This window comes from Thunnus maccoyii, chromosome 2 (genome assembly GCF_910596095.1).
Source record: "Thunnus maccoyii chromosome 2, fThuMac1.1, whole genome shotgun sequence".
Lineage (NCBI taxonomy): Eukaryota > Metazoa > Chordata > Actinopteri > Scombriformes > Scombridae > Thunnus > Thunnus maccoyii.
Window position 1 is genome coordinate 8,834,481 of NC_056534.1, and position 20,855 is coordinate 8,855,335.

The window sequence follows — 20,855 nt, forward strand, 5'->3', positions numbered from 1 at the left end:
TAAGCTACAAAACAAGGTCCTAAACTTAGCATAACTGTGGATCTGAACCACTGTGTGAAACAGTTTTGTCAAAATGGAGGTTATGGGGTGAAACGTGCCAGTGACATTGGGGCAAGTTCAGTCAAAGGCTCAATTTACCCCCAAAAATATTCTCTGATATTCTAGAGACTAGAGACCCTGTTCATGTTAATGTTTGATCACTGTTACAAGTGCTACAATGTTGATGAATAAATACCTAATTGTTGATTGATGTTAAGTTTAAGCCACACACAAACATGCTGTACATACAGATGGATGGCACATTAAAGAAAAAGCCAGCATAAAGTGTCTTAGTAAGTAATTTTTATATCAGTTTTTATATCATTTTACCCCTAACTTGGGGTAAGTTGTGCCATTGGACTAACTTTTTTTGATGGGTCATTGTTCTAAAACCATAATTAGATAACTTGTTTTAATTTCCATGAGTACACAACAACCTGAGGTATATATAGTTACTATTATTTGAAAGAAATACACTTTCATTTTGCAGTAAAATCATCAAATGTAAAAAGTGGCTCATGTTACCCCGTTCTCCCCGATATGTTTTGCATTTCTGTACCTCAGGTTCTTGTCATTTATCAGATGACTTATACACATACACTGTGTCTATAAAGGGTTGATATCGGCCTGGCCAACTTATCAGTCAGACTCACCAAAGTAAGTAATTTTCAAATGTCTACACATATGTAGTAGCAAAAAAATTGAAGGGTGTGCTCTGAAAGTAAATTTAATCCAAACCTTTAAATAATACACTGAGCCCAACAAGAGTTTGGGATGGATTTTTAATGCACCTTCCTCAGAACATACAATATGTAGCTCAGAGACGCATAGATAGAGAATGACATGTGCTAACTGATGTAATCATTATTGCATTGGTTGATCAGGCATGATTCTTTGGGATCTTTGAGGCAGTCCAACGACATTTAGACTCTGGGTAGCTTCTGAAATATACTACATGATCACTTGCAAACAGTTAGCAGAACACGATCACACCTAGGCTAAAAAATTAAGCTTAGTAATTGTTTTGGACTGACTATCTAGGTATAGATACACAGAAAAGTGAGTCCAAGTTTTAACCTTATGGCAGAACTGAGTTAGGACACTATTTTCTACAGTGTGCAAAAATCTAATTATTTATATCCTTTAAGACCTGACAAAAATGTTGAGTGTTAAGGGTTTTAAAACTTAAACTGTGAGAATAAACGTCAAACTTCAGCACATTACTGCCTCCAACTGTTAAGACTCTTTACAGTCAGCAGAAATGTGTTCAGATCACTGCTGACCTCACGTCACAGTGTTTGTATCCACCGTGTGCTGCTAGAACACCAGATGCAAACTTTATGCAACTCTATTGCAATCGATATGGCCAATTCGTTTACAGGCACTTTTGAGCATAAAATAGGAGTGGGTTGATTGGATTCAGGATAAAAATTACATTTGGGAATTTTGTAAATTATATAGAACTTTACAGTATCAGTACGTAGGTTTAAGGCCACACCACAAAGATCCCAGTGAATAATCACACTTAATTTATAATGAATCACCAATATGCTGCCACATACAGTATATCATGAAAATAAATGACGTGAAGCTAAACAGAGAGCAGAAGCTTGTAGGATGTTATGGCTGGAAAGTAGCAACAGAGAAAGTTTACAGAATCACTGATTAACAGCATCAAACTCCATTTTCAAGAGTAGCTAGAACACAGTAAGATCAAGTTAAGTGTCCTCTGATATAACAGCCCAGTGTAGTTAGTCCCAGTAAACACTTCACTTATTAATTACAGATAGATTTTATTTATAAGTTACTAAGTTAGCTTTTGGGTTGAACTGATGTTAAAGGGCGTCTCTTCCTGCCTTCAGTGTTAGCTAGATGAATCAACACAATTACTCTGAATTCTAATTTTTCTAACTAATACATATATTTTACTTAATTCTATGATGCAACAGTATGATAATCTTAGAACGACAAAGAGGATAGGCATGTGTTTGCTGATACAAGATTGCAGGTGCAAAGCTGTGGTAGAACATATAGTTAAACATTAAGTGCCATAAGAAGGAGTTGGTGTAATACACAGGGAGGGAAGAGAACAGCAAGTTCATCTATCACACACATTCACTCATCTTTTTGCCACAACTCTGCAGTTTCCTTTCTATTTATAGCTTCCATGTTAATATACTTGGAATTGCTGTTTAAATCAAAGGTGCAGGTTTCTAGTGAGCGTCATCTGGCTCGACCATAGGATTACTGTCAGCTTGTGTGTCCAGAGAGCTGTGCGCTGTGCTGTTCCACACGGCAGCGTCACCCTGGGGCTCAAGGGACGGGCTCACAGAGACGGGATCAGAGGAGTTGGTTGTTGGGTCCACCAGGATCTGGGCGGTGGTTGGGGCATGGCTGAACGCAGCCTGGGATGGCAGGTGGGATGAAGGACTAGGAGGGGCATCAGACGGCGGGAGAGAGGGTGTGTCAGAGGGCGTGCCTGAGGAGTTGGATGTTGATGTGTATGAGGACATGTTGGAGGGAGTGACTGAGGGTGAATCAGAGAGTGTGTGTGGGAGAGGGTCAGATGGAGAGCCTGTGGGTGAGTTGGTCAGAGTTGGCCGAGGTGTGTGTGCTGGGGTCGGTTCTCGTGGATCTGTGCAAACTGGCTCCCCCTCGGCAACATACCACACCTCATTGTGTCTGTTCAGAAGCTTCAAGGGACTACACACAAACACACAAACACACAAACACCCAAACACAAGGAAAGAGTGAGAAAGACAAACATGACAGTTAGAAATGCCACTATAACATCTACCAAAACAAAGAACAGAGAAGCTCGGATAACAACACACACAGAGGAAGTGTGACTTTATTCACTGCTCAGGTCACCATTACTCCTCTATATCTTTCCACAGCAAATAGTTGGTTGCTGACATCCAGTGAGGCTCAATGTCATTTATTGCATCTTTAAGTAATTTCTGTGAAGAATAGAACTACAAGTAATGGTTATTGTTTAAAGTTGATATCATAATTTAGAAAAATAAAGATATAAACTTAAAAAATGTGAGGATGAAGGCACAAACCGTATAACAGAGCCTTCACTCTCTGCTAAATTAGTGTAGCAAGCCAGCTAAATAGCCTAGTTCTGCATCACAAAGGTACACACTTAAAAACGTTAATGGAACATGGGCCAAGCGTCAGGGAGAAGAGAACATTGAATGCTTAAAAAAGAAGCCTATTAAGTATGTATGATAGTTAAAAATAAAATACAAACAGAATTGTGTAAGAAATTTCATCTGAATTGTCAGTTTTACACAAACGTCCTGCAGGTATTGAGTTCATAATTTAGTTTTATTGTACACTTATTAATTGCTCTGCTCTGTTATTGATATACATTGACTAAAATATAAAATATTATAGTCAATACTAAGATTTGTTTGTGGGGAGGTTTAGTTCACACAATGATAAAATAGGTCACCCTACATACATAACATGCTAAAAGACTAAGGTTAAAGCCACATGTCCCAGGTAAAAAGTCAGCATCCTCATCAGTTGATGATCCATGTAAAAGACTTGGACATACAGAAACAGTTTGTATTGCAGTGTAGTGTAGAGCTAGGTAGTGTTATATGTGCTAAATATAAGATCACACTGTTCATGTGTTGATCTTCAAAAGTTACAGATCAAACAAGGATGTGTTTGTCTGTTTATTTTAATACCTGTCATATCCGACTCCATAGTGGTAGCTGTGGTTGTAGGAAGCTCGAACTCTCTCCAGTTCTTTAATCAGCAGGTGAGCATGTAGCCTGGAGGTGACTGACAGCATCCAGCCGCCATAACTCCTCACATAGACGTCCATCTCTGGCATCTCAGTGAAATAAAGCTGTGGAGGAGACACAGAGTCAGCGTTAGGGATGCTTACTGCATTAGGGACTTTGCTGTATCACAGTAGAGACTGCAGAGAAGAGAAGCGCAGCAGGTGACACAGCACAAAATACTACTCCAAACAGATGTGCAAGCACAACCGTATGCAACGTCTGGACCCCAGACGCAAATTAGAAGATGTGAGATCAATGATCAAGATTCAGAGTTCTTGTAATTGCAATTCAAGGGATAAGATTGGACTTTTTTTAAAATCATTTGAACACAGCATGATATTTTTGGAGACAGTATCTCACAGTAAAACTGCAGCTCAAGTCTTCACCACAAAGCTGTTATGGTTGCAAGTGAGAAAACTGCCAAAACTGGAATTAGGAGGTTTTTACTGATGAGTATAGCACACAGTTGTAAAAACTAAGGAAATATATTGTAAGGTTTTCTATATAAAAATTTAACAGATAGTCTTTGAATTTTCCTTATATAATAAACTCAATCTGTTAAAGAAGATCCAGTATTTTAAACTCAAACTAAGTGCAGGAACAGATGTTTAAATAAATAGTTATTTGAGTCATGTGTGATGAGTTTTAAGTCATTATTTTAATTCAAGATACATTTTGCAGATGGAAAATAAACCCTGAGCTCACAGTTAAGAGCCACCAAACAGAATGAATATTAAAATGAATGTTAACAAATAAACAGAATAAAGATACTGCCTTTGGGATGAGAAAACTATTTCCTTAATGTTTGCAATAGTATATGATGACTTAAAAAGATATATTATAACTTAAACCAGTGTCAGTTGTTGAAGTAAAAGATGAATACGCAACACGTTCTGTATTATTAGCATAATTACTGGATGTAGTCTAATATATTTGGCAATAGCTAATTAAGCTGATGAATGGTTAGTCAGTCACAGCCACTAATGGAAGCACAGTGCTGAAACATGACTGGACAAGAAGGAAGAAATGATTGATTACAATAAAAGAAAAGTTACAGAGTGCAGTCATTGTTGGATGTAGACAACTGTAACTGTGAAATTAATTGTCATAAATCATTAAAACATAAAACCCCAGTAGACCAACTGCGAACACTGGACTTAATATATTTAAGTTATTCATTCTGTGGATATTTATAGACCATCTCAAATGAATGAAATAGATCAAGAATGTAGATTTGCTCAGACTTTGAATAATGGAATCATAAATTGATAAACTGAGAACGCTGATACCTTCATGAGCCAGCGATATCTTTCCAAACTGCTGAGAGCAGCAGCGGAGCCAGCTGCACTAAATAGCCTACTTTATATCCATCAATGGTCTTTATTGATCTTGAAACAAAAATCAACGATCGAATTACTCACAGGCACCGGGGAGATAAAAGCGTTTGACCTCATGACAGACAAGGGCAGCTAACCAAAAAAAATGAAATCGCCACGTCTCTCTGCACCCGTCGGGCTCAGCTCACCTTGTCGTTGGTGGGTGCGGGCGGCTTGTCCTGATAGGCTGCGGGCAGCGGGAAGTTGAGTGTGTAAATAGCTGGCTCCCACATCTTTGTCTCCTCGGGGATCTTGACCAGGACAGGTGCGGTCATTTCCATCTGGACGCCTGCAGAGGACACATACAGACACAGGATAACACACACACACACACACACACACACACATACAATGAAATGAATCTCCACCTCTGTCCCGTCTTTACCTCCTTCATTGGTTCCGGTGATGTACTGGAAAAGTCTCCTGAAGGCCATAGCTGCTCCCACTCCCATGAAATAGGCCTCAGCATCTGTAGATACCCAGCGAGTGGGGCTGTAGTGTCGCACCTAAACACACACACACACACACACACACACACACATTGGGGAAAAGAGAACCAGACAGTGTGAGAAATAAGAGCTTGATGCGCATGTAAAGTGTGTTTGAGTGCTAGTTGACAGTTTCACTCACCTCATATTCATCTGTTTTGCAGACCAGCTCATACTCAAGACACTCCTTTGACTCAGTGCAAAAGCTGGTGTTGGTACTCGGTCTATAACAGAGTGATTTTTAATTCAGTACATGGCCAAAAGTATGTGGACAGGATTTTTTTTTTTTGGTCTGGGGCAGCTTTTCATGATTTCAGCTAAGCTAAATAATAAAATATATTTATAGCACTTTTTTAAAACAGAGGTCACAAAGTGCATAAGGGGACAGAGAGAGACAGAAAAGATAATTTATTAAAATATATATGATAATGTATAACCCACTAAGTAAAAGGAAAAAGAAGAAAACAAATGGGTTTTAAGATGCTTTTAAAGGATGTGCACTGATTTGGATTCCCTGATACTTAATGCGAGGCTGTTCCAGAGTTCAGGGGGCAACAACAAAAGCAAAAGCATGATCACCTTTAGTTTTCAGCCTTGACCTTGGAACAACCAAAAGTCCCTTCTCTGATGACCCGAGGCTCCTCCCAGTGGTCAGCGGGCACAACAACTACCTGACCTGACCACGTGATGCTTTGTATGTCAAAAGTAAAATGTAATATCCGTATCAACTTCACTCATGCTATTGTGGGAGCGGATCTCTGCGGCCAGGTTCCAAAATCTTGTGGAAAGCCTTTCCCAGAAGGGAGGAGGCTGTTATTGCAGGGTAATAATGTGCAGTGTTAATACTTTCAGCCTTGAAGTACATCTATATCCCTCTATTTATGTATGTCGACTTACCCAACGCTTCCTTCAACTGAGACCACTAAGGCCAGCATCGCCAAGACTGGGATGAAAGCCCTGAGGAAGGACACACACACACACACATATCATGCTTCCTCATTTAAACTACATTTAGGATTGTCAAGTTGTAGCAGGGATAAACACAGCCACAAATATCCAAATGAATAAGAAACAAGAAAATAAATGAGTCTGTGTTCAAGCTACTAGGCAAAGGCAAGTGTTTTGAGACTGTATTCACAAAAAAGAGAACATATATTTACATAAGAACAATATTTTAGTTAATATTGTGCAGTGAAAAAAGGATTTTAAAAAAAATCTTTAATCTTGTTTGACTGGCAGATTTTTAAAAAGCTTTGAGTGTGTATGTGCCAGTATGCGCCTCGGTGTGGTGCATTGCACTGCAGAGATGAAATGGGACACGTTTTCCTGCTCTTTGAGGGGAGAGAGGGAGAGATGTGCTGCATCATGAAGCTCTGTTCTTCACAAAAGCAAAGACGTTTTGAGGTCATGAAACAACAGCGTTCAGTAACTCATCACAACCGCATTATAGTCTTTTGATATTAGAACTTATAAGCAAACACCCGATTTAAGACTCTAAAAGGAAAAAATGAAGGTTAGCCTATTTAAGAATGGGATGAATCACAATCCCTTAAAATGTAGCTCTATTTATATTTCTGCATATCTGTTATAGCAGCTTGTAAAAATATTGAGTAAAAAAGCTCAGATTTCCCTGCATGCACGTATAACCGATGGAAAATGACGCAAACATGAACTTTACCTGCCCATGACGCCGCAGAAAAGTCGCGAAAATAAGCAGCAGCTATAATCTAACATTCCTTTTAAAATGTCTAACAATCTACTTTTCTGATATTCATCTAAATAATGATACCCGAGAGCTCATACTCACATTGTCCCGGCTCCGTGTGTATGTGCGTGTGTGTGTGAGTGTGTGTGTGTCCGTCCTTTCCACCTGCTGAGGGGAGCGCAGGGAGGAGTGTGATGGAGACTGCAGTCTGCTGCACACTGACAGGCGCCGGACTGCAGTGAGCACCAGTGTCCGCCTGCCGCTCGCTGGAGGGCGGGGCTGAGCTGCCACCAGGCTGCAAAACTACTGGACCGATACTGGACAGGTGATACGAGCCTGTTATTGCTGTGAGTTCATCCACAGCGCTGCAGCAGTGAGAAGAAAGTCTGACCGAGAATCCGCCCTCTGTGATGCATCACGCAAATATTAGAGGATGAAGATGAGGAAGTCCCAAATGTATAGACTGCTGCAGTGTTGCTATGAGTTTTTCACATCAAGGACCCCCATAGAGTGAGATTTTGCCCCAGGGTTCCCCATCTGATAGTATTTTTCCTTTTATATAACAGAAAATGTATGAAACACATGACAAAAATAGTCACATATTCTGTGTTTGTTTTACTTATAGATGGAATTGCAGTAAAAATAAATGATTCCCCTTTTTATTGGGGACCCCCTTAAGGACCCCAGACCCCATTTTGAGAACTGCTGGCCTACAGCTCCTCTGATATGGGCTGTTTATGGTCTACAGTGGCCTGTGTTTAAATAGTTAAGATAATAGAGTACAACAATATTGTATTGTCAATGAATTGTTGAATGCATACTTGATTTAAAGAAACACCAATGTTTTGCAATGTTGCATTATCTTTGTGTAGCCTGGTCATTTAGTTTAGGTTTGGTTGAAGAAGTCTGTCCTGCTTCACTTATGTTAATGTCATTGACAAACATTAATGCAGACTTGATGCTCACTGTGATGGATTAACTCGAGCAAGTTTCCAGAATCTGTAAGCATTATTTCATTTTGCATTGAAATGAATGGAGACCAGCTGTTGTCTGCATTAGAACAATACATTCAAATACCTAATGGTTTACTAGTTGTGATGTAAATTATGGTAAATTTTGGGTTAAAACATGTAACCCAAAGTACATTTTTTTATACTGAGTGACCAAATACCCTCTGATACGGAAGCAGTATTTATTATATATATATATATATATATATACACATATATATATAGATAGATAGATAGATAGATGTGAAAGGTAATTGACCAAAAGGAAGGAAAGGTATGATTCATGGCTTCCTAAGTTGTTGTTTTTCATAAATACCTGATGTACATGAACACATTTTTACTTTGGGGCGGGTATGAAATCAGAGTTATGACTTAAATCTGAGAAAATAACCCCTGATGATGTCATCAGGGTCATCTAGTATTGGGGCTTTAAGAGTAAATTTTTCATGGAAAGTCTGTATAACAAACTGGGAATGTGAATTCTGAAAGAAAATGCCATTTAGCAGGAAGGGATGGTTAAACAAAAATATGCTATAGTTGCATTATGGGAAGTGTAGGGTCCCATTATTTTAGGTCAGGATATATTTATCGGCCTCTGCTGAATCAATTTTGACCATCTTTTTTAGATGTCTGTTGCGAGTCCTTTATTTATGCAAATGGAAACTGCTTAAATGCTCTTTGAAAGAACTAGTATGACATTTTTGGGAATATGCTGTTGTTTATTTGTCTGTTAAATATGAAGCTACAGCCAGCTGTTAGACTGACACGGAAGGATAGCTTAGCTTAGCTTAGCATTTCTTTAATCTGTTAAACAAATGTAAATTAAGTCTAAAAACAGCATGTTTTGGTTTTACAGGGGGGCTTATGTGCAGGACTATTTCTTGGCTGGGTGCAGCAACTTTCAGGTCAACAGTCTTTTCATCACTGTGATGTTGCCAAGCAACCAGCAGACTCGCACAAGGAGAGCCAATAAACCCAAAATGCTGGACTATTTCATTACACAAGGCTGAGATAAAAAAAAAAAAAATACTGCAAGATACACATAGACACACATATACATAACTGCTTCATTTGAGACTTTTCCAGAACACCAGCTTTATTGTGACAGTTCACATAGACATCAAACAGCCCTCTGTAACAAGCAGGAAACCTTCTCCTAACCTTTACTGACTGTTTACTCTCATAAAACACATCAACAGTCTGTAAACACTGTTTTAGCTCTGTCATCCCTGCACAGGAGTGCCTGTAGGTAAATCTCAGTAGTCTTTCTTTGATTCCTCACATTTACTCTCCTCTCCATCTATCAAAAGGAATCAAAAAATCTTTAATTGAAATTGAACTTGTGTCATTATTGTCTGAAACACCGTCTATAAAGCTTCTACACAGTTCTTATGAAAGTGTTATGTGCCTCCCCTCGTAAATTATTTACAAATGGCCATCTACCTGCCCGGCTGCACACGTTTCTGATCTTTCATAACCGATAAGTCGTCAATAATTAATAAAATAAGCTTCACATCAAGAGCAGAAAGGTAAAACCAAAAGCAGACAAATGCAAAAATGATCAGTTAGGTCACTTCTCTGCCCAGATTGGCACAGAATGGCCAAAAAGGGGGAAAAAAAAAAACAAAGGCAGTCTTTGAACACAATTAGGGCCACTGCTCTGGTTATTGGAGAGAATGATCCAAAAACCTGTTTATTCATTAAGAGGTCCACATGTTACCATCTGGGCTGAATTCACAGAGATGGAGTTGACCTCAACCACTAAAGCACTAAATTACAGCAGCGGTCCACGTAATGAACTGGAAGGACCTCTTACACCTCTCCAACATAAACAATAATACTGAAATATAACATATTTCAATATGCAATAAGTAAATATATTGAAATATACAACCTCTAACATCCATATATTTCAATATACAAATCAATTATATCAGAAAAAAGTAACATATACTGTTCTGCGTGGTGATGAAGTTGTACTGTATAATGACCGAATGGACATTACTGACCCCTGAATAGTGGGAGAGAGAAACAATGTGTTGCTTAAATTTTTTAAATATACTGATTAGCCTTTTACCTGAGTACGGGCTATCGTCTCCGATAAAGGAAAAAAAAAGAGAAACACAATTGTGTCCGAATCTCGTGTTGTCTGACATCCACACACACGTGTACTCACACCACACACAAAAAGGTATACAGCTAATAGGCTCGCAGAAGTACCATTTTTAAATAGCTGATATAAACACACCCAAAAGCAAGTCTTTCTCTAAAATGATAATTTTCTTTGGAGAGCAAGAGAGAGAGAGAGAGAGAGAGAGAGAGAGAGAGAGAAAGAGAGAGAGTGAGTGAGATAAAGAAAAAGAAAGAAATGAAAAAACTGTAAAGAACATCGGAGCTCTCTTCCGTTCCTCCACCCTTCCGATGTGGCAGGAGCCCGTCTCATCCTGAAACCTTTCAGAGATTCTGGGTGGATTGTTCCAAGGAAAAATGGAGAGCGTCCAACAAAGTTAGTCTTTTTTTTTTTTTTTTTTTTTTGCATAGCCAGACAGTGGGCATGACCACTGCAACCACTTTAAGAGTTTCAAAAGGAAAGCTGTCACTGTGGGGGGTGGGAAGCCTTGGTCCATGTGCACCCCCTTTTGTACCAGCTGGGCCTGGGGTGATGTTTAGTGGGTCCCTCCCAAATTATGCAGCCTCTCGCTCACAAGGTGGACTCTTTCTGGCGCTCGCGTCCGTTAGATGTCTTCTTCACTTTGGAAATACCCTCCAGTGCACCTGACTCGGTCACTCTGAACACGGGGAGAAAACAACAGAGTTGAGTGACAGAATCCATGAAAACCGACTTATTACTTTAACTACTAAACAGAAACAGTCTGGTATTCGAAGGTGTGGGTTCACGCAGAATGTGTATGCTTACACTTCATCCATCTCTACGTCCTCCTCGTCCTGGGGAAGCTGGAGGTAGGGGTTATTGGACGCTGGTCTGAACTTGTAGCCCGTCAACACGAAAAAGATCAGAGTAGACACCTCTACCAGAAACTGAAGGAACAGAGAGGAGTGGAGGGGCGATGAGAGAGTGTAAGAGTATCAGCCAGGAGGGAAGAAAGATTATTAAGACATGTGAACTAATAGTAAATGTAAAAACTGCTGACAGTTAGCTTGTAGCTCCACAGCTACCAAAAGACGATTAACGACTGAGCAAAACAAACTATTTTCTTCCCGACCAGCGAGCTAATTGTCATTCTACGAGATAAAAGGTCAGTTTATGATCTACAAGCTCAAAATCATTGCTAATAAGCAATTATTGACTACTCCATGAAACGTGAAAGGGTTTCTAGCGCTACCAATCCCACTGAGAATCAACCACACACTCTGAACCGTGGGCAGATTCTCCCACCACAGAGGTTGAATCTTCTCTACTTGTCAAGTAAGAGATGGTGGAGAGACAAGCTTCTAATGTAATTCTGACTCCCAGTGCAGCTACTTCATCTTAATGTTCATAGAATATACAAAATATACATGAGTTACACGAGTGGAGCCTCCCTCTAGTAATGCTAATATCTTATCAAACCTCTGGGGTGAAGAATTGTATTTTTATTTGTTGAGTCAGAGAAAGGTACAGGATGACTTTGACCTTTTATAAACAAGTGTTGTTTCAGTAATGAAGCCAGAATGTTTACGTTGTCTTACCTCATAGCACCACTGCCACTGGAAAGGCATGGTGACCTTGAGCAGGATGGCTATGATCCTCGTAAAGTAGATATAACACACAATCTAAAGAGAAAAACAGCAAAAAGAAAAAAAAAGTTTGATGCTTGATCGGATAAAGCGTTAAAAGTGAATCTTCCTCTGACCATCTTGTTGCTAACGCTCAGTAAAAAGGGCTTTGTGACCGGCTTTAATGATATGCATTAGCAAAAAGGTCGAACAGTATGTGGGGTTGTTTGCAAGGCTTTTGTTCTGTCTCTGCTGCAGTGACTCGGCTGAATGAGGAGCCTGCTGTGGCCTTGCCAAATGCTGTGACTCAGTATAATTTACTAAAGGAATAACGCTTGATGCCAGATAATAAATACATGTCTCGTTAAAAAAAATATTTAAAGCAATATCAGCAACATCATAATCATCACCTACAACGGTATTCAATGCAATCTGAGGCAATATTTGTTGGGAATATTAATTTCACTGGCCATCTAGTAATGTGTCAGATTGTACAGATGAAGGAATGAAGGGTTGTTGAGATGAACTCCTTCATCTCCTTACCATCACATAATAATGCCGGAAGAGCTTGAGCTTCTCCAAGTTCATGGCAGCTGAAGGAGAGATGAACCAAATTAAATGAATAAATGAATAAATTCAACTCATGAAACTTTTTTTTGGCTGTGATTGATCAGGATTCTTACCTTTGCCATCGGTGCTAGAGGCCTCTTGTAGATGACGGATAGACCTGTAAAAGACAGACAATGTTTGAGAAGTGCAAACACATTCGCCTTCACACACCAAAGATATATGTATCGTCATGGATGTACTTGCGTGCATGGTCCATGTAACATTTTACCAGGTTAAATTTGCAGTAAAATCTATTATTGACTTGTTTGGTAAATTTTATTTTTCTTTTTTTAATACATATTTACATTTTTGTGGGTGCATGTCATGCCTTTATTAGATAGCGATAGTTGAGAGGTGACAGGAAGTGAGAGGAGAGAGTCTTATGTGGCATGCGTCTTAACCAGTAGGATACCAGTTTGCGCCCAAGTGGAGATTTTTAACTGCAAATTGTTGTTTTCATTACTATTCATGAGACGAGGTGAACCTAAACCACAGGTGGCGCCACTCTCCCAGCCTATCATCACACAACATTGTGCTTTCTTGCATTTATTTTGGTCTCCAGATAATCATCACTTTCCTACCGCTGTCAGTAGGTTAAACCCCCCAACACACACACAAAACACATTGAAATTTTTGCCATAAAAATCCTCTTATCTCAACTAACCTCTGTAGAAACAGCAAGCTACTTACACACAAGTCTCAAAACTAGTCTTGACTCCACTTTCCAATTTTCCTATTATTGATTTGTTTTAATGGAAACAGACACACCCAGACACACACTGACCAGACGACAGGGAAAAGGATGGCTCCGCAGCAGATGAGGTCGACCAGAAAGAGGATCTCCTTCCACAGAGCGTATTCACTGGAGCCTTCCTCTGTAGACTCGATGATGATGTAGGCCACATTAGCCAGGACCTGGAGGTGAACAGGTGAGTGAGTCAACAGAACAAACTCCACGACTATAAATAATCACACACACATACACAACTACTGTTTTTATGCACACACACACCTGCAGAGGGATGACAATCATGAAGATCTTCTTTTCCTTGTCAGACAGGATGTATTTAACGAAAGCCCAGCCGGTGCCGATCAGTGCCAGTGTGATGAACAGGAGAGCCCCCTTGAGCCTGGAAAGTATATCAACACAAACTCATTTACACATAAAACATATCATAATATACTCTTAAATAACTTCACATTCCTGTGAAATTGTACTTACAGATGTGTGATATAATACATGACAGCCCAGCCTTCGATAGGATGCCCCTCAGTGTTGATGAAGTGATAGTTGATCTGAGAGAGAATGCAGAAAAAAGACAAGACATCACTATAAAAGCCTAAAACAACCATGAACGATTACAGAACAGACTAGTCCATCTGTGGTGATGGTGCACTTACACTATGGAAAACCAGTGAAATGGACTTGGTGAAGGCCAGTGCTGCCATCAGCCAGTGGATCTTAAACACGCTGTACCTGTAGACAAGAACACGGGGAAAATGTTGTAACTGTTTATGTACCGGTGAGTTGGTGCCTTTTAAGATGATGGAGGTAATTACAATGGAAACCGCTTACAGTGATCACAACTGTCTAATTAACATTTCTATATTTATTACATGCCTATAAAGTAATGAAACAGGCAGCTTCAGTATTTACTGAATTGTATTGACCATTTCAAAATACAGAGCAGCTGTTTCAAACATGTGTTGTTTCGCTGCTGTGTCTCGTTGGCTTGTTTTGGGCAGTTTGTTTTAAGCTTTTTCATTGAGAGACTTTCTTTTTCCTATCATGATTTCAATGTGCACGCAGCATCAGCCTCAGGTAGCCAGCCGGAAGCAGACGGGTTGTGCGTTTAGGCTGCGGGGGTGGGGACCGCAGCGGCTTGCAGCGAGAAAGTTAAACCAGAATCAACTTTTGGAGAAACGTGATGTAACTCTGCGGTGGACAAACATAGCCAGATCAGACTGATTAGAGCTGTAACCCTGCCATGAAGTAGGACAAAAACATTACTGGGAAGAGAGGATGATATTTCTCTTCTTTTGATAATGTTAAACGTTAAGTTAGGCTTTGCTGACGGCTTCCCGACTCATTTTAAAGAAGAGGAGAGAGAGAGAGAGAAGGAGAAGCAGTGGTCGAGTGTCACTGAAACAACAGGGAAATGTGTTCAAATGTGTATAAACCATCTATTAAATGTTTATATACTGCTTATAGATATTGAATAGGGCGGTTAAAGTAAAGTGTTACCAAGTAGATAATTTTTTTTTCTTCCTTCCCAGTTCACGACTGATGTTACTGATATGAGGATGTGTCCGTTGTCTTAGCTAATAAGGTTTTTAACAGACTTTTCTCTTGTCAGTAGTTACGCTCTGACTTTGGGGGAAGTGGCGTTTCATTTCATTTCACAACAGTTTCACAGGAAATGCACAAAAAACAGTTTGCAAGATACCACACCACACGTTGCATGTGCAAAACCAAAGTGTTTTGGCATTTTTAAATAAGGAAGCGGTAAGAATCAGCAATGATTATGAGCCTGCGTGCGTGTGTACCTGTGCTTCATGAGCGTGTACACCCAGATCATGGCGGCGGTGAAGAAGACTCCGGCCATGCAAATGTAAAGGCGAGAGAGGGGGATTTCTGCCGCAGACAAGTAGCCTCCTGGATTCTTCTCTGTCACTTCCACCTGCAGAGGATACGTTCAGGTTAACACATGCACACACCTGGGTACGCATGTACGGCCAGAAGGACGTTCCGCTTACGGTGAACGAGTAGGGCAGGTCGATTCCAGGCACCATGTTCTGACAGTAGTGGAAGTTGAAATTGTACAGACCCTCGGCCAGCAACCCGACCTCCATGTGGAACTGTGGGAGAAGGGACAGAGAAAATTTCATGCGACGTAATTCAAATCGAACGTTGCTTGAGATCGGGGGGGAAAAAAAGAAAAGATGTACTTACTCTGAAGTTGTAGGAGCCGTTGACTTTCTCCAAAGCTAAAGTCAGCTGGTTGGTCTTCCCAAGCTAGAGGCAAATACAGGTTAGAAAGTGATTTTGTATATAAATCACGTAAGCACAAAAAGATAAACAACTCTTACCTGGAATTCATTTTCCTCCACTTTCTTAGCTTCTACTGCAACCTCTGTCTTTTCTTCTTTTATCTCTGCTTTGTTCTGATCCACACTGCCATTTGGTTTCTCATCTAATTTTTCTGGCCCGGCTGCATCATCTGATGGTTTACCCACTTTTGTTTTCTCAGTAGGCTGCTGAGGATCTACAGCCCTCCTTTTCCTCTGACCTAAAAGGACACAAACAACCAGCTCCCTGTCATGTTCTTTGGCCTCAAGAGAATGGTCGTGAACTTGAGCTATTTTTAAATTCTCACAGGATATACAGCGCAGTGATTAAAAAAAGATTCTGCCATTATTCTGGCACTTAAAAATAACTGGGAAGTAAAATGCTGGAGGGTTTTGTATCAGTTGTTAAGTGTGAGCGACACTGACCTTTGTCTTTGGAAGGTGGCATCTCTGCCTTCAGTTTTGCTCTCAAGGTGTTGTCTTGGTCACCTAGTGCTCTTACATTGACACTACACAAACACACCACAGTCAGGACAGCATTAACCTTCACATCAGACTGTTAGAGCACAGTCATGCACACTTCTAAAACACCGGCGCTGAAAATTACAAACCTGAGGTTGCTGACATCAATAAGAAAAAGAATGAGTGGCTCATTGTTGGTTGACTTTGTGAAAGTGAGCGGGCACGTCTCCGTCTCCTCCGCCTGGACATTTAAAAAAACAAAAACAAAAACAGAACAAACAGTCATTAAACAATCATATTTACACAGCTCAAAGCAGATTTCACCACTAAACCTACCCTTCATATCAATAATCTGATGACATGTGACAAAGGTTTTCCTTGAAAGCATACTAGTGAGACTAATTTAAACAAGTCTGAAAATAACCCTGTGTAATGGTATATTCATGAACTGATGTACTCACTGTGTAGGACAGGACTCCACTCACACGTGATCTGGAGAGGCTGAAACCAACCTAAAGAGAGTAGTATGAATGTATTATGAAGCACATGACTTCCAGTACGTAGCATATTTTACTCTGTGTGGCCAGTTCACAACTGAATATATCGTACATCCCTCCACGCAACATAACTCTGGCTCCATTTAAGAAACTTTCAGTGTTTTCCACTAAGTACCAATGACCGAGTGAAACTACTCATCTCACAAGCTAGAAAGCAAAGTTGTTTTCTGTCTACTAGTTGATGATTTTCTTGTTCAATTGCCATGATATTTCACTGCTGCTGGAAATACTTAATCACCAATCCAATAAATTACCTCATGGGCAGGACCAACAGTAGTGCACTTTAAAAAAACTCAAGACAAAACGGTCTTAATATAAAACGGAAGTTATCCCAAGTTTCAAGATAATGGATTGCAGCACACAGAGAGCAGAGGAGAGAAGAGAAACTAGCGCGACCATAAATGACAGCAAAATGCAGTAGAGCGCTCACACTGAGCTGAAATGAAACAAGTGCACATACATACCATAAATAACATAAACAAACATATTTTGTTTCATTCAGGAAGGGCGGTCTGCCCCTCCAAGGCAATGGTAGGGGAAACGCTGAGCATATAGTTGTGACATCGCAGGCTTATGAAAGTCCAAATGGCGCGTTTAAAGGCACAGTTTCTAAATATAGCCTGCTTGCATTTCTCTGTGGACTGCGCGTTTTGATACTTTCACTTTATTTATATAGCACTTAGACCTGCTTTATAATCAAAAAAGAAATGTAAACCTCCCTTCCTACAATATGTCACCTTTAAACTTTGAACAACCTCCTTTTGTATACAGAGTTTAACTGTTTTTGATGTTTGATGTAAATTTTAATACTGGCGCATCCCTAATTGTAGCTACAACTCACAAGTGATGGCGACTCTTTCAAATACATCTGCACCTGTACAAAGTGTACGACACACACACACACAACAAACAAACAAACTTCTTACAGGGTACTTGCTGTAGTTCACCAGCTGTTCTGGGAGGCGCAGAGAAAGCAGGCTGACATCTAGAGTCCCATTAGCATAGAAACCAAAGGTGTTGAGGTGGACGACAAACCGAGTTTCATTCTGGGGAAAAAAGAACAAATTAAAAAGTGCTGAGCTGTTTGTAAAAAAACTGTTCAGATGGGTAACATTTACAACTCAGCTGTTAACATTGTGTTTTCATCTTTTCTTTAAAATAAGTTTTATATTATCAAAACACACAACACCATGTTTGTTTCATCGTCTGACACTGAGGCTTTTTTTTTTTTTTTTTTTAAACAGCTTCTTTATTTATACAAGTATACAACAAGTTTACAGCACCTTGTGTGTACAACTTATGCATACAAAAACGCCAGGGGGACTAAAGGCTGTAACAAAAGAAAAAGAAATAGTTAAATAATAATTACTGGCATGTTTGTAGACACAAGTTGTATACACAAGGTGCCGTAACCTTGTTATAAACTTGTATCAATAAAGCTGTTTAAAGGATTTAATCAGCTTTAGTGTCAGAGGATGAAACAAACATGGTATTGCGTGTTGTTGTGTAAAACTAATGAAAAGCCGATGTTACACAATGTTAACGGCTGTTAGATAGAATTTTTTTTTAGTTAACTTATAAAGCTTGTAAAGTTACATGTTTAAAGAGCTATTTTGTTGATACATTCAGATAACCTATAGAAGAAATGTACTGTTTGATATCGACAGTCAGCTCTGAATGGTTTGGCTTTTTGCTTAAGAATTTTGATGTGCGAGTTTAACATTTGGTCAAAATAGTAGTAATAGTAATAATAATATTAGCAATAATAATAATAATAACAATAAACTTTATTTGTATAGCACTTTTCTTAGTGCTTTACATACAACAAAACCAAGGGAGACAGTGATGTAAAATTACCACAATTAAATAAAAAAGCTTAATAATACAGAATACAATTAATAGAAGAATAGTAATATTACTAAAAACAGGAACAAGAACATACGAGAGCTAAAAACAATCAACAGTAAAGTAAGCACATTATTTAAATAGAACTGCTTACAGAGATTACTGTCACATTCAGTAAGTCCAAACAATACTCTTTTTAAAGCTATTTTTTTTATATTCTACAGCTAACTAAAACATACAAGCTAGCTAATAAAACGCCGTCAGGGAACCAGCGTACTCTCCATGTTAGCTCCCCAGCTAACACAGCTCTAGTTTGAGACAGTCGCCTTACCTTTAGGGCGAGCTTGTGTATCCTCGCCTTGCATCCAGCCAGAAGAAATAGGAATAAATATCCAGCCACGACACATCCTCTGTGTGCCACAGCCATCCCCAGGCAGTAACCAACCTGCTAACGGCAACTGACTGCTAATGTTAGCGAGCGACAATCTTACCAGATGGCTCAATGGCAAGCTAGCTGGCAGTCTAAACCGTAAACGAGGCGAGTTACAGTGATGCTAATCTTTAAACTCCGTGTATCAGCTCTTTAATTACGTCGTAATATCAAATTATATCCATTTATGTAATGTTTTCCGATTCTTTTGTGCTTTCATCGCGTACGGTAACAGCTAGCTTGTAGATGGCAAGAGCTCGCTTCCTGGTGTTGAACAAGGACCCAAACATTCATCAAGGTACGGACAGAAACGTCATCCGCTGTAGGCTTACATCCGTTAAATTGCCACATTTATGATTCAAGAGGCGATATCGTGCACCAAAAGTTACGAGAGCTGAACAATTGTGATTTATAGACGCTTTCTGTATGAACAACCCCTGGTTGTGTGTTATTTTTCTGTCAAAGAACGGAGTTTTTCACTTCAGAAGTCCTGACTGCACCTTGTACTAATTGTCCTAGCTGGGGTCACGTGGTTCAGCTTTGACAGTGAACTTCCGGCTCAAAGTGTTCACGTGAGTGACCCTCCACGTCGGATGAAACCATGGAGCCTGCCGGTTGCCATGTCTGCAGATATGATGTTTGACATGTTTGACACGTGGAACGGAAGTTATTTTTGGATTAAAGGGCTGTTTTATCTTCCCTGAAAGAAAAATACTGACAGAATTTGTGTTTTTGATTTAAATCTTTATATTTTGCATGCCAAATTTTAAATCAATAAATTAAAAAAAAGAAAGAAGTTTTACTTTTGTACACCTTATCCTTTTTACTTTGTTTTGTATTTTTACATTATCAGAGATGTTTTAACATATATAAAAAGAAAAAAGAAAAATAATATGTATTTGATATGGTTTTCCACTAAAAAGTTCTGATACCTAGTTAAAATGACATCTACTCCTCATTTAATAGTTCAGAATCTATGAATATGTTAATAGTCTTCATTCCAAACTGCTGGACACAAGATCTCCAACTTTCACTGAAATTCTGAGTGTTTGTGTACTGGAGGTTTTACATGCACTTCACACTTGTGTAAATTGCATGCTGGACCATGATTGGTGCATTTTTGATGCCACAAATCAGTTTGTAAGTACATGCCATTTATATACAGTCACACGCTGAACTCAGGTTTTAGGTGAGCATAGTGCTGGGAGGTTTGAGTGTTTGAGTTGTCTCAGTACACTCTGGACTTCTAAATGTATTGAGTATTTTGAGTTTTCTAGTACTGGTCGTTGTGCACCTCTCAGGTGACTATAATGCAGGGCACTCTAACCAGATGTGTGTGCATCAAATGGTAGTAAATACATTTTTTTTCTTCATTATCCTCCCAAAATATTAGGCTGTATGCTAAATACAGCTGGTATTAAACATTATTAAATCAATTTGTTTTTTATTTACTTACAGTGATAATTGTGTTGATGCTACATCTGTATAATTTTTTTTACAGTAAATAAAGAAAAGTACCAACTCCTATTTGTATCATGACAAAATAAGAAATGACCTGGAGAAAATAAAGACATTTCATTAAAAATTCAAAACAATTATTCACAGGCACCAAAGTAGTCTAACAATTGTATCAAGCAAACTGCAGCAGAGAGTATCTCCAAAGTCAAAAGGCAGCTAAGTATCCACTGGCTAACAAGCTAACAGGCTAATAAGCACCGAGTCTACTGTCTCCAAGCTAACAGGCTGGC

At 39.3% G+C, this 20,855-nt stretch overlaps 2 protein-coding genes across 3 annotated transcripts; both read right to left on the bottom strand.

The window, feature by feature from the left end:
- Positions 1-802: 802 nt before the first annotated feature.
- On the bottom strand, positions 803-7,630 carry soul5l (heme-binding protein soul5, like). 2 transcript variants are annotated; one of them, XM_042389814.1, is made up of 7 exons: positions 7,511-7,630; positions 6,601-6,660; positions 5,846-5,927; positions 5,601-5,721; positions 5,365-5,504; positions 3,741-3,904; positions 803-2,742 (listed from the first exon to the last, which is right to left on the bottom strand). In XM_042389814.1, coding segments are annotated over exons 1-7 (1,059 nt in total). In that variant the 5' UTR covers positions 7,513-7,630; the 3' UTR covers positions 803-2,252. The 2 variants fall into 2 exon arrangements, with proteins under 2 accessions (XP_042245748.1, XP_042245749.1); XM_042389815.1 differs by lacking the exons at positions 6,601-6,660; positions 7,511-7,630 and adding an exon at positions 6,283-6,590.
- A 1,859-nt stretch (positions 7,631-9,489) lies between these two features.
- On the bottom strand, positions 9,490-19,619 carry LOC121885898 (protein GPR108-like). The gene is made up of 18 exons (XM_042395719.1): positions 19,009-19,619; positions 17,759-17,878; positions 16,737-16,787; positions 16,425-16,516; positions 16,240-16,322; positions 15,835-16,034; positions 15,698-15,760; positions 15,502-15,603; positions 15,292-15,425; positions 14,146-14,221; positions 13,967-14,040; positions 13,757-13,874; positions 13,529-13,659; positions 12,819-12,862; positions 12,679-12,728; positions 12,109-12,192; positions 11,336-11,457; positions 9,490-11,207 (listed from the first exon to the last, which is right to left on the bottom strand). Exons 1-18 carry the CDS (start codon positions 19,102-19,104, stop codon positions 11,120-11,122), a joined length of 1,728 nt encoding a protein of 575 aa, XP_042251653.1. The 5' UTR covers positions 19,105-19,619; the 3' UTR covers positions 9,490-11,119.
- Positions 19,620-20,855: the final 1,236 nt, after the last annotated feature.